This window comes from Lutjanus erythropterus, chromosome 3 (assembly GCF_056507025.1).
Source record: "Lutjanus erythropterus isolate fLutEry1 chromosome 3, fLutEry1.hap2, whole genome shotgun sequence".
Classification (NCBI taxonomy): domain Eukaryota; kingdom Metazoa; phylum Chordata; class Actinopteri; order Lutjaniformes; family Lutjanidae; genus Lutjanus; species Lutjanus erythropterus.
Genome location: NC_139319.1, coordinates 15,516,526 through 15,530,236, shown reverse-complemented (window position 1 = coordinate 15,530,236; position 13,711 = coordinate 15,516,526). Strand labels below are relative to the sequence as shown.

The 13,711-nt window shown below is 40.0% G+C and overlaps 1 protein-coding gene across 2 annotated transcripts in view; it reads right to left on the bottom strand.

The window, feature by feature from the left end:
- Positions 1-9,781, bottom strand: part of inpp4b (inositol polyphosphate-4-phosphatase type II B) — a 195,220-nt gene extending 185,439 nt beyond the window's left edge. Inside the window, exons 1-2 of one of the 2 annotated variants that reach the window (XM_084715166.1) lie at positions 9,597-9,781; positions 47-91 (exon numbers count right to left, since the gene is read on the bottom strand). In XM_084715166.1, the coding sequence (XP_084571292.1) occupies positions 47-91; positions 9,597-9,681 (130 nt within the window). In that variant the 5' untranslated portion in view covers positions 9,682-9,781. The remainder of the gene's footprint in view (positions 1-46; positions 92-9,596) is intronic. The other variant, XM_084715167.1, reaches the window with a different exon arrangement.
- Positions 9,782-13,711: the final 3,930 nt, after the last annotated feature.

Here is a 13,711-nt window from a genome sequence, read left to right as displayed (position 1 = left end):
CTGTGAAGTAAAATAACCCTTGAATCACAGTAAACACAGGACTTACCGAGGCTGAACTCCACCTGAGGCAGCTTGGGTGTTAGAATAACACCTGAGAGATAGAGAAAGAAAGACAGAGTGGAGTGGAGATAAAAGTAGAAGGAGTGGGAGATGAAGGTAAGAAAGAGGAAAACGTTAGAACAATGGAGGAGACAAAGAAATAACACACATTGAAAGTGAATCAGAGCACTGCAGTTTGACTTCACTGAGATTGAGATTGTTGAGTCTCATTCCCACATCGTCAAGTATTGACATTTAGAGAATGAGACTCAATCAACTATCTTGCTGACCTGTGATTGGCCAAAGTCTCTTTTCTAAAGCCTGAAAACAGCCAAGAGGAGGAGCAGAAAATTAGTTTTCCTCAGAGATCACTTCAATTACATTATGTCTAAAGATGATCCAACTTTTGCCCAATGATACCAAAAATAAACTGCCTACCTTAGCGTAGGGCACTACAACTAATGATTATTTTAATTACTGATTAACCTGACAATTACTACAATAAATCACTTAAGCTACAAATGTCAGAAAATAGTGAACGATGTGCTACTTCACAGAGGCCAAGTTCTTCAAATAACTTTTATTTATTTATTTATTTATTTTACAGGAAAGATATTGGCATCAAAATTGTTGATGAGGGAAACAGCCCCTACTCATGCAAATTGGATATAAGAAGTGATGACACATTTAGATTGAAATAAAATAAAAATCTTATTAAAAGACAGGTTAAGCTCAATAAAATATGGTGGCCTTTCATAAAATACTTAAGCCAGACAGAAACTGAAATATTAACACACATGAACCACCATCCTCACTACTAGTTTCCCACCTGCTCTTTGCTCACACTTTGATTAAAGTTCAGACAGATCTTCTATAGATCGACCACTTGATTCACTGACAACGGTTACAGACACCCACCCCCTTTTTTATTTTCACTTATTTACTTTTTTTTATTTTATTCAGTATCAATCTTTATCCCTTTTAAAATTGTTGTAAAATTGGTAAGACAGTACATTCTTCTGTGTACTGTAAATGTGAATTCAAAGACAAATATTGTTTATTACAAATGTATATTTGTGATTTTATTCTAATCCTGTTATACTTTGTATGGCCTCATGTGGATGATTGCATTATAATAAGTTTCAATTTTTAAAAACAATAAAACAGTGTTTATAAAAATGTTGATGATTACTTTCCTCACACTCGATAATTTGATTAATCTACTAAATCTTTTAGCCCTGAAAAAGTGCTCCCTTATTTTACAGTAAATGTCACAGAATAGCTACATTTTGGATAGACACAGAATATGAAACAGGATAAAGGGTTGAATTCTGATTCCTTTTTATCAATACGCCCCACTGTGGAGACAGAAGCTATTTTAATCAGCCAAAAAAATCTTCAGAGACTGTATTTTAACATACTAGGAGCATGACGGGCTCCCGAAATGCCACAGTGATAGATGCAACTGTTCGTTCAGATTATGCAAACACAGTGCAATCTTTGTGAGTGTCAGAACAACAGTTTCCAGGTATCCATTGTGCTTGAGGGTTTGTGCCGTACTGATGAATAGAGGACTGACTGCTTGTATCATCTGTCACCAACGCTGTCTCTCATTCATCACTTTCCCAGCCTGACACACAACCATTCAAACCCCAAACAGACGAAACACCTGCATGATGGTGCAACACGTAGACGGGCTCTAAACCACTAATCGGCATTTCCCTCTATCTGGGGTGCTTGGACACAATTGGCCCCTCTAAGGCTCATCAACCCCACTAATGGGCCATGGATACTCGATGCTTACTGATGTATGGGAGCCACACGACTTCAGGTAATAGTCATTTTATATAATGAGGATCCTTCACAAAGACTAAAAATGATTTACTTTGTTTTCTAATTATTGCAGTCAGCATACTTTCTTTGTAGCTTTTTATGTCAAGTCATGTCCGTTTATTTGCTAAGGCTTTCATCACAAGGCATGTCGTCAAGGTTTTTACAGAGAACAAGGTCTACTTAGATCTGAAACAACAATCATCACAACACAACAACATGGTGCAATACTAAGGTAACAAACAGTGCAAGACAAGATTGTATGTTGGAAAGACAAGAAATCTATCCTGCTTTTCATAAACCAACGCCACCAAACACTGACCCTCTGTAAAGGCGTGGTAAGAAAATGTTATGAGAGCAAATGCTGAGGAAGCTTAGGGGCGGGTCAAATAAAGCAGTCAAATAATCAGTATAATTAACAGCTGTTAAATAGCTGTTTTCATGGGATGTGTCACTGAGAAAGGAAGAAAAAAAGAGGCTTTATATTTATAGGAGCTTTCTGCTGTAACACGTATGCTAATAGATATGACCCAGAAAATATATGCTTATAACTGACAGTTCCCATGGGTGATGTCACAGTATGGAGAAAGTTAGTTTTTCTTAACTGTCAGTGAAAGTTCAAAGGTGTCTGTTTGCAGCATTACAGATTTACTCTGCTGTTTTTTTTCCCCCATCGTTTGGAGATAAATGTGTCACATGCATCTAACTATGGAAGCACAAGAGAACAATATAAAGTGTATAATGAAGCTTACAGGAGCAGTGTGTAAGATTCACAAGGATTTATTGGCAAATATGACTATAATATAATACACTAAAATATAATATTCATGAGTCAATTTAGTGTATGAACTCCTGAAATGAGCTCTTTATATCTATAGATGTTCCTGCAATAGGCTAGAACATGCAAACCAAAAAATGGCTTCAAATATGGCCTTTGGATTTCGCAAGTTTCACAGCCACTGCAGGTTCTAAATAAATGAATAAATAAATGAATAGATGAATATCTGAAAAGTCAGAACCGTTCTTTGTTTCTGTTGTAATAGTGATGTCAGATAGGGTTCAATCAGAGATATGGAATATTAAATCATTCCTCTTTGCTCACTACATCTTACCATCAGGTGTGCATAAACTACAGGTTATACTTTGAAAGTGCAAAAATGTGAAATTATTGGTTATGTTATTGGTATAAGCTGTAACAAACAAGTATTGACAGAAAAAAGTCTCTATCAATCTCCCCTAGTCTCTAGCATAATTTATTTTTTTATTATTACAACCAAGATTTGATTTCAGACACTTTATCATGCAGCAGTTTAAATGGTGCCCAAAAATGATGAGTGTAGTCTTGATAAACTCTGGCGTGGTCAAACCAACTCTTCAGAAGTTTCAATTCTCTTTGGAACATTCATTTAAATTCATGCAAAACAAACAATGTTACAGGGATTGCTAATGAATAACAAACATGCTAAATTATATAAATCATTAGCATTTCCCGGTGCCCTCTTGAGAGTCACTTGCCTACTGAGGCCAAGAAAGCCCAGCGCACAGCAACTTGTTTAAAAAACACAAGCAACTTGCAGTGCATATCTAAATTCAGCAGATATGTTCACAAATTGTGAATAAAATCTCAATTTGCCAGCGTTTTCTCAAGTTTTAGTGAATTTGGCTGTATCAGCTGTTGTTCTTATCAGGACATCTGAATAAACAGGCTTATGCAAACTTAATGCAATATCTGTCACGCATAAAAGTACAGTAAACATTTAATTAATCAAGTCCACACATAGTTAAAGCATGTGGGAAAGTTAATGCACATACACATGGTTACACAAATGGGCCAATTATGTATGCAAATAAATTTTCTGTGTCAGTATCTGGTTTTCACATTATTCTCCTCATCATCCCATTCCTCAGGGGTCATGTCTGCTCATGTTGTCACCACTACTGCTTCCTTGTGAGTGCTGATGAAACTTTAATAAGCCTGGATGACATGTTGTGTGGTGGCAACAGAAAGCCCTTTAGCTAGGTGGGCTGAGACAGTGCCAGCTGCTGGGTCTTGTCTCTGGTGCCATCATAAGGGACTGTCACTTGAACAGCCCAGTTACTTTGGAGGACTCCATCTGTGCTAGACACCAACTTTATCCTGAGTGGTAGAAAAGAGTGGAAAATATCTGTCATCGCAGAAATAATTGAATGCAGATAAGACGCAAAGCTTATAAGTCTAGGTCTGATATGTGTGGGGGATATTGATCATGACACATACACACATGGCAATGCAACTGGATATGCTTGATAGGGAAGGAGCAAGAGGAGGGCTGAAGTTAAAAAGATGTCTGAATTGAGCACAGCTTCTGAGAGTGTCAAGTATTTATAGAAGGATCATGCCTGATGCTTTGATTATAAGACAGGCAACACAGGTTATGTTGCAACTTTGACAACGAATACTGACTGCATGACATTTAAAGTGACAGTTCACCCCAAAATCATAAATGCATATTTTACCTGTAGTGTTTTTTATCCATCTAGATTGTTTTGGTGTGAGTCACCGAGTTGTGAAGGTATCGGCCGTAGAGATGTCTGCCTTCCCTTGAATATAATGAGACTACATGGCATTTGGCTTGTGGTGCTCAAAGCACCAAAAACAAAGATTTCAAAAACAGCAGTAATTTTCCCGTAGCAAGGCGGTTTACCACAACTGTCCAAACAATTACATTTTCAGTGGACATTTTATTGAAAGAATACTGTTATAAGCGTAGCATAGGAATAGAGCAGTGTGTGTGTCATGCAAGTGAGGGAGAGCAGCCAAATGAGGGTGACAATGCTGCTCAGAGTGGAGCAGAAACTCTGAATCTGGCAGTAAATGTACAGTACAGGTTACAGTGGGTCAGTTGATCGCTGCAGCTTCTCAAGACCCGGAAAAGTTTTGTCGTTTTGTCCCTGAACTAATTAAGCTCAGCAGTAAAAGCTAACATTAAGCTAACACTATTGCTAGCATTGTGCCGTTTGCTCTGATGCAATCATACCCTTTTCAGAAACCAGCCTTGAACTGCAGTATCTTTATTGTAAAATAAATCCATAATAGGGGTGTGGCACATTGTATTGTGTATGATATATTGTCATAATTTTTCCATGAAAATAAAAATTCACTGGCGTGACTGGGGTATTGCGGTGATGCAGTTATCATCACAGTATTAGTTCTAATGAATTCTACTGCAGAAACAAAGTTATTCAGGTAGATTCTTCCATAGATAGAAAATAGTTGATTGTCATTTAGTCACATTATATTCACGTGCAGGCAAACATCTCTGTGGCTCACATCTCCAAAACTCACACCAAACTGTGCCTTTAACAGTGTAGCTCTGGAAACGGCTGTTCACATGCCCACAGTGGCTCAGTACCCACAGTTTATTTAAATCATAGACAAATTATGCAACCTGAGGACAGAACACCTGTTATGTACACTGTGACATCATTCTTGTCTTCGAGCGCTGAACACGCTGCATGTCATTAACCCCTCGGTGAGAATCGGGCTGACCAAAACAAATAAACAAAGCCTAATTACAATAATTACCCATTACACGGGGAGAGGTCAACCACCTGCACTGTCCACCTCAATCATATCTCCTTTAGCATATGAAGCTCACAGGTGATAACAGCGACATTGTGCGGATAAGTATGTGGAGAAAAGTGGAACAGGTGTGGTATTTAAAATCGATATCCGCTGGCATTATGAATATGGTAATAAGCTCAGCAAGGCGGCAGGCGGCAGGCAGGCAGGCAGGCGGCACATGCAGATGTAACTCCCAGAGGGGCCCAAAGCAAATGAGGTGTGCCCGCCCGCTATACTGCAGTTTCATCTGGCTCTAGAAATAACAGCACAGCCCCACTGTACCTCCAATCTATCACCCCCCTGTCTGCGGGTGGTATCAGTGGGGGAAAAGGCACGCTGAAGGGAGAGGAGAGGGTAATTTATTAGGATGTGAGCAGACTAGGTGATTTCTCTGGAATGACAAAGTTAATTAATGTACAGGGACTTAAATTGTCCGTCTTGTGGATGATCATTTAACCCTCTTCCCTTCTCATTGCCCTGCTTCCTCACCCACTGCACGGTGTGATAACCACTCACTAGCTTCTAGCAGATCCTCTGAAAAGGAGGAATGGAAGTAGGGAGATGTGGGGGAGTGCGCACACAGATCTCACATGGGATTGCTGCTTATTCCTGACTCCACAAAAAATAATTGTGGAAAAGCTCCAGAATACTGCCTGTCGCTGCTCTGGTCCCCATCATATGCTACCGGCTCAACTAAGAAAATCAAGCAATTTCCAAAAAGAGCTCTGATAAACCCCCTCACAGTGGGTATAGTACACAGTCTTAATCGCTCCTTCTTATCCTCTTCATGAATAGATATTACATGTAAGAGCCTGTGCCTAAGAACAAATGCTGTTTATATTTTGAATATTATTTACTTTGGATTTTGAGATGATATTAATAATTTACTTATGTGCCTAGCTCACCATGGGATTTGATATTTAGGGAGTATATCTGGCTGTGTCTCTATAAACCATTCCAACCCAAGCACAAACACCACCAACTCTACTCATCCTCGCTACATATGCGCACACACACGCTCACTAATTTCAATCTTTCTTTCTTCTGCTTCCTTTTGTCCAATCGTACCCTCCACCATTCTTCTTTTTTCTGTTGTTTAAATTGCCTGAACAACACCTGCACATCCTTTCTGATGATGCAGTCATCAGCCAGGCTAACGTACCTCTAACTCGATTGATGTTTGCACAAACAGGCATCCTATTAGGACAAGTGGTGCTGAATGGGAGAGTGAGTTATCGTCACATTACTGCCCTGGGAGATTGAGAGGGGACAGATGGTTTTGTTGCCAGCGTTTAATGAAGTGTTGTGAATCAGTTGGGTGTGCTGAGGAGGTCTTGACTGTCACGTCGAAGGGAGATGGACTGTGGAGGGTTAACAAGGGCACGGAGTGAGACACTTTGCTCCACAATAGTTTTGCGATGTCAAGCATTGTACAATGAAAATGCCATCAATTATGCTGCAGCTTTCATTAGCTGCATTGACATGGGTCAAAATATTCTACAAATGTAATAATGTCCCAGTCAGAATAAAAGTAGAAACATGGTGGTAGCATAATGGAACTGGATACAACTTTTCTGTAAGAAACCTTAAAAGATTTAAGGGAGAAATCTGTAATATATTTACTGTAATAAATCATGAAAACACCAGGATGTCATCAGAAATTACAGAAACAGTGCTATAGCCGCTGTGTCCTCCTTTGAAATTCTTATTCCAATCCGTACAGTAGCATATGTTATTGTTTGCCTGTTTCATGTTAGAGTTAAAATTAATGCCAAACATTTGAAGTTTCTGTTAAAAGAAATCACTAATAATCTTGTAGAAGAAGTAGATGTTTGTAATGGGTAAAACTGAGAAATATGTTAATGTAGTGTGGCAGACAGAAGGCAGGCAACCACTGAACTCCAACTCCAGAGTGTAGGACTCATCGTCACTTCAAACTATCAAATAGTGATTCAACTTATTTAACATACCATCTACGGCTTCAACTCGGGAATGCAGAACTCATTTTTGGACGTTCAATTGTTACGTATTGCTCCTTTAAAGATGCTAACAAGGCTGTAATGTGGGTCTGTTTTGAAAATTACAGACCAGAAACTTTGACTTGAAACCGTTTTTTACTGGTGGTTGGCAGTATTCTTCTATTCTTCTATTATATTTCCGGCAGAAGCTTCACAGTGGGCAGAAGCAGTTTGTGCATGTCAAAAAGTTATATTCTGATTAATGCTTTGGGGCATGTAAACACCCATATTTTATCTGATCACTTTATTTAGCACACATGTAAAAAGTAAACCTGGAATATAAATGCACCTATTGAAAACATATATGCCCATCTGCAAATTGTGGCATGAATAGTTAATAGTTAAAATAAAATAATTTCACCCCTTGTGGTAAGGAAGTTTGTAAAAATGCCAATTCAGTCACACCTTAATAAGTACTGAGCAGCACCCTGTTTGGTCCCACTTTTCTCTCCTGTCAAGAAGGAGGAGATAAACTATTTCACCTTGCGACTGATAATGCGTGGTTGTCAACCTGTCTTTCGTGCCAAACATGGTAATTATGTGCTTTGCTCTTCCCTTTTGTCTCCCAGGATGCTCAGGGGAAAGAAAACAGAGGTACAGTGAGGTGTTTGTCGTTACTGTTGTACTCCTACACCTGTCAGATGTCATCTCCAAACTGTGACTGTGTGATTTTATAGTCGTGCATATCCAGGGTTCACAATTATGTCATAACTGTGAGAGTACAAGCATGCGTGTGGATGCGTGTGTGCACGCATCCTTATGTCTGTGCATGTGTGTATTTATGCGAGAATATACTGTTGTGTGTTTGCATGTGTGTAATTGTGCATGTAAGCTGGTTCAGCGTGTATCTGTGTGGTTCGAGCCAAAGGAGACAAGGCATCATGAATTGCGCTTTCATTCGTCTTTGTACAGCTCCATTTACTTATCCCCATGGGGAAGATGATGGTGTTGAGCTTGCATGCCAATGCAAATGCTCAGCGGCACTGCATGCAGTGTCTGTCCTTTTGGTGAGCAAAGGTATTAAACTTGGAGAGCAGGCTTTGTGGCTTCACTGATATGGCTAATCTCTTTAGCATCCTCCTGTTGTGATGAGCACTGAGACATCTAGTTTGCCTCTGCCAGTGCTCATTAGTGACAACACATTCAGGCTATATGGAATATGACTGCAGTGAAAAAGCAAAAGCACACACACACATGCACATTCACATACACACAGGAACACACACACACAGACACATGAATGCACACACTGTTACACATGCACGACATGTCAACAAGCAGTATTTTTCAAACTTTTCTCTACAGAATCACTAATTAAATGTCGCCAAAACCTGAGTAAGGCAGACTAGACTACATTCTGGGACAGTTTGTAATTTTTATTCGGCCACACTGCAAGAAGCTGGCACTTAATTGGAAACCTGCAGAAAGACAGCCACTAAGTTTTAAAATCAATCCTCTGGAATAATTTGTGGGGACTCTAACTTATCAACATGAAATTTATACAGGAAAAATCCAAAACTTGTGTTGCTTGTTTTTGCTTTTAAAAACTGAAAAACAAAAAAGACAAAAAATATTTTTGACATCTGTAAACACTTCATGATAATTGCATGTATAATTAATCTTCTGTTTGTAATTATTGCAATAATATGACCCTGAGGCACAAATTATTCAGATAACACAATCCAACTGTACTGATAGTCACTTTGATAGTCATTATTGATCATCATGTATGTAAAATTGTTTCCCTCTCTCACTGGTACCTCCACCCTTTGCTCACTCTCTCTCTCTCTCAAACACACACACGCAGATACACACACACACACACACACACACACACACACACACACACACACACACACACACACACACAGGGAGAGTGTGTTTGAGAGAGAGAGAACCACCGCAAACACAAATAGAGGGAAAATATGCAAAAACTAGACGTCACTGGGACACACATTTATAGAGACAGTAGGAGACTGCACAGGAGGCAGGAACAATTCTAATAGCAGACAAGCTGTCACAGAGTTTCACTGTATAAAGAAGGACAGAGCTATTGAGACAGATTAAGAGACAGACAGACAGACAACACAGTGCAGTCAGCTCACCGGCAGCGGTCAGTCCTTCAGGGTTGGCGCTCAGCTCCTTCATGTCAACCATGCAGTGTCCCAGGTGTTGGGTGCCGTCCTCCATCTGCCCAGCTTGCCCCTCACTTCTCCCTCCTGCTCCTCCGCCTCCTCTCCCACCTCCTCCACGAAACACCACAGTCCAGTCCAGTTCCCCGGCTCACACGCAGCCCTGCCAAGCAGAAAAGCTGTCACAAAGATAGCAATCCGCTCGCCTCGCTTTCTTGCTGCCTCACAGCGCGCTCTCTGGCAGCATTAAAGATGCCTTTTGGAAACTAATACGGAAGAGAGGGACAGACGAGGGACCTGGAGCAGCCACGGGAGGGAGGGAGGGAGGGAGAGAGGGAGAGAGAGAGGGAGAGCAGGAGAGGGGAAGGGAAGGGAGGAGTGATGAGGGAGTGAGACTCAGAATGAAAGAGAAAGCAGGACAGAATTGATGTTATGTGCGATACACAGCTCTATCCATCAATCTTGGGCTGTCAGTAGGGCACCTAGACCAGACTGCACAGCGCAGAACAGTCAGAAAGACATAACTCTCCCCTCTCTTTCCTTTTCTCCTCTTACTGCGCAGCCAGTACTGCATCCAGACATGGCAGCAGGGGTCTCTCTGATTTCTGACATCCATCTCCCTCCCCCTCTCCAGCTTCCTCTCGCCTCTCCAGCACCCCTTCTCTTTTCCTTTTTGAGAGGCAAAACAATTAACAAGCATCTGACTGTTAAGCTCCATACGGTGGCAGCCAGCATCATGCGGCATGTGATTTTGGAAGTTACATATGGTAGACAAGGAGGGAGGAAGGGGTGGGGTGGTGGGTGTTTTTAGTGCAGTGTAATGTAATTGCCGAGTTTAACCCGACACAGGAACTTCACTACGGGGTTAAATCAACAGGTTAAACAGAGACAGTAACAGCTAATAGATGCTTCTTGTGTTTTGTGGGCAAAATATATCTGCATCACTGTGTATTTCTGGGCTGAACATCTGCAAATACTTAGAAAAAGAGGCAACAAAAGATTTTTTTTAAATCAGCAATTATTTGTAATGACGAGTTCCAGTGGCTGAGTAATGCAGCTTTCTTCCTCCGTGTCTTTATTTGTTCCCCTCGCCGCCTCTCCACCCACTCACACTGTGAAGGTTATTGTTAGTTATTTGGCCACCAAGGCCATGATGCTACAGTAAGACCATATCTAAAATCAATGTTAATTTATACCCTGCTGAATGGAGAGGGTGTTGTGGTCTGAGCTGAAGCTCAATAAAGACACAGAGAAGGCAGCAGCCTCAAACTCCTAAAGGAGGTAAATACCTAGAAAATGTATTATGAAATACTAAGACATGTAGTATCACCTTGGACTGTAAGGACTGAATGTTTTGTTACTTTTGTTTATATGTTTATCAGATGATGTCAAGGTGGGACCATAACCTTTTCCCTACTGATGAGGCATTGTTCACTAACTCTCAAAACAAATAAAATTATCAGCATGAGTCATGTGAGAATGCATTTTGTCTTTTGATACTGAGGTGACTAAAGTGGATTTAAGATCAATTTTGATTTTAAGTATGAAAAATGTCCATCAGTCTTTTGCAAAGCCTGAGATGATGTCCTCAAATGTCTTGTTTTACTCACAATCCGAAGATATTCAGTTAACTGTCAGAGAAGAGTACAGAAACCAGAGTATTCACATTTAAGAAGCTGATGTCAAATAATTTGGACTTTTTTTTCTCAAAAAAATTATTCAAACTAATGAATTATCAAAACAGTTGGCGATTCATTTAATAATCCATTAATAATGATTAATAATCAATTAATAGTTGCAGCTCTAGGGAAATCTGGTTAAGATTTATAACCCACAGGTTAAGTTGCAAATTTTCCCCTCAGAACCTACTCAAGCAAGGTTTTTTATGCTAATTATCTTTTATGAGTCAAACTTCAGCACACTGTCAGAAAAGAAAAGAAGAAAAGAATAAATTCAAGTACAAAACTAACAACGTTTTTATAAACGAGGCCCCTGCTTTGTTAACTGAGACATTTAACCGAGATCAGGTCACACCTTTCTTTTGCAGATTTAGAAAAGGTCACCCATGCATTTATCTCTTTCAGACTTGATTACTACAATGCACATTATCCTCACATCAGCAGGCGAAACATCCAAAGACTCCAGCTGAGACAAAACACTGTTAAGTGAAGTAACCACATTACATCCTTGTTGCCCTTCGCTGGTTACCTGCAAGTTTTAGAACTGATTTTAAGATCTTTTTTTTGAAGCCTTGAATGGTCAGGCTTCTGCCTGTATCTGGTCTGTTAACTCCCTATGAGCCTGATCGCTGCTTTCAATTCACCAGCAGGGCCCTATTAATGATTCAAAAATCTTATCTTTTCACTAAAGGTGACCAGGCCATTGTCTGGGCCCCTAAACACTAAAACCCAGTGTCTTCTTGTAAATGTCAATGTAAAAAGGTCTAGTGTGTAAGATTAAGGGATATTTATTTGCAGAATATGTCAGAAATGGAATAAAATCATAAGTATGTTTTCATTTGTGTAAATGTGTGTAATAGAATGAGATAGGTAACTGTAAAGTAGGAAATGTTAACTATAAATGATTACTTCATACTACATCCATAAAAAATAAATAAAAACAAAACTTTTTGTAGTTTTTTGAAGTTATTCTTAGGTACTCTCAAATAGTACCTGACCTGCCAGTTAATATAATTTATACATTCAACTTTGTGGACAACATTTTGTAATTCTGTCTTTCTTATATGTGGTTGCACTTAAAGATATTTTAGACACCTTTGCTCCAACAACATAATGAACCTTTAAAAAAAAAACAGTAGTGCTCAGGCCCGAGATACAAGCCACAAGGGCCAAAAAGCCACACTGGGCTCATGTGCTTTCTTGAGGCGGCTGGTCTGGGTTGGGGTTGGTGCCAAAAACCTAAATGAAGATAAATTGGTCCCTACAGGAGCAATAAGACAGAAGATGAATCCACTCTGCACGAGGAGGTTTCTTCTTCACTTTCTGCTACTCTCTCCATCCTTATCCCTTCATCCCTCTATTGCCACATTCCCCTTGTTTTCCACCCCCTTTACTCGCTAAAACCATCAAGATGAATGTTGTCTTCTTCTGCCTTAATGAAAATGTGGTGGTACGCACGTACGCAGTAACACAATCGCGTGCGTGACTTCACACAAACACACACACAACAGCAGAAAGGCGAACAGGTCTGTGGAGTGAACCATTAACATTCTAATACGTTTCTTTTTAAGGCGACATGTGTTGTCTTATTAAAGCCTGACTGATAGAGGGGGCTGGAGAAAAATCAATAGACAATGCACTAGAGATGGAGAATAGTACAAGTACACTGAGGAGAGGAGAAGAAAATAAACATGCCCTTTTTAGCTATTCGGCCCCAAAGCCTGCAGAATAGATCCTCACATTTACCCATTCCAATAGCACTTCAGGCCCATTAGAATTTGTGATACACTCCTTCACAGTATTAACTGAGGGCAGCCAATAGCTTGATTCATGGTCGACTCTGGGGTGCATGTTGCCTCCACCAGGGTTACAGCTATAGTGCAGTAAAAGCCGCAGCAAGAAACATCCCATTCTCACGGTGTAAATACACACTGTGGGCAAAAAACGAGCAGGGAAAACAGCTGCTCAGGGCATTCTGTGGCTTCACGTACAACACTGTCTTCAATCCCTGCACGTGAAAATTATACATCTATCAATTTTCACAAAGCGCAGTTTGTTTTGTTGTATTCTAAGGTCTATTGTGCATGATTGTTTTATCTGTGGTTACAGAAACCAACCACAAGAAAAATAAGATCAACATCAAAGTATTCACCTACTAGACAGTAGGGGTGTCAAAATTAATTTTTTTCAAAGATGCATGACGTGGACAATTCTGCATCGATGCAGTGACAGAACATAATCAAATATAGCGTAGAGACATTCCATTTTGATTTTCTGGCCACAGCTGGTAGCAACCAGCGCCATAGTAATGTTGTATTGAATTGTGGGTGAATGGGGGAAGCGCAATACAGCAGAGGGAGGTGAAAATCAGGAGTAAGTGGTAAAAAACACACCTAGTATTTTAAAAGC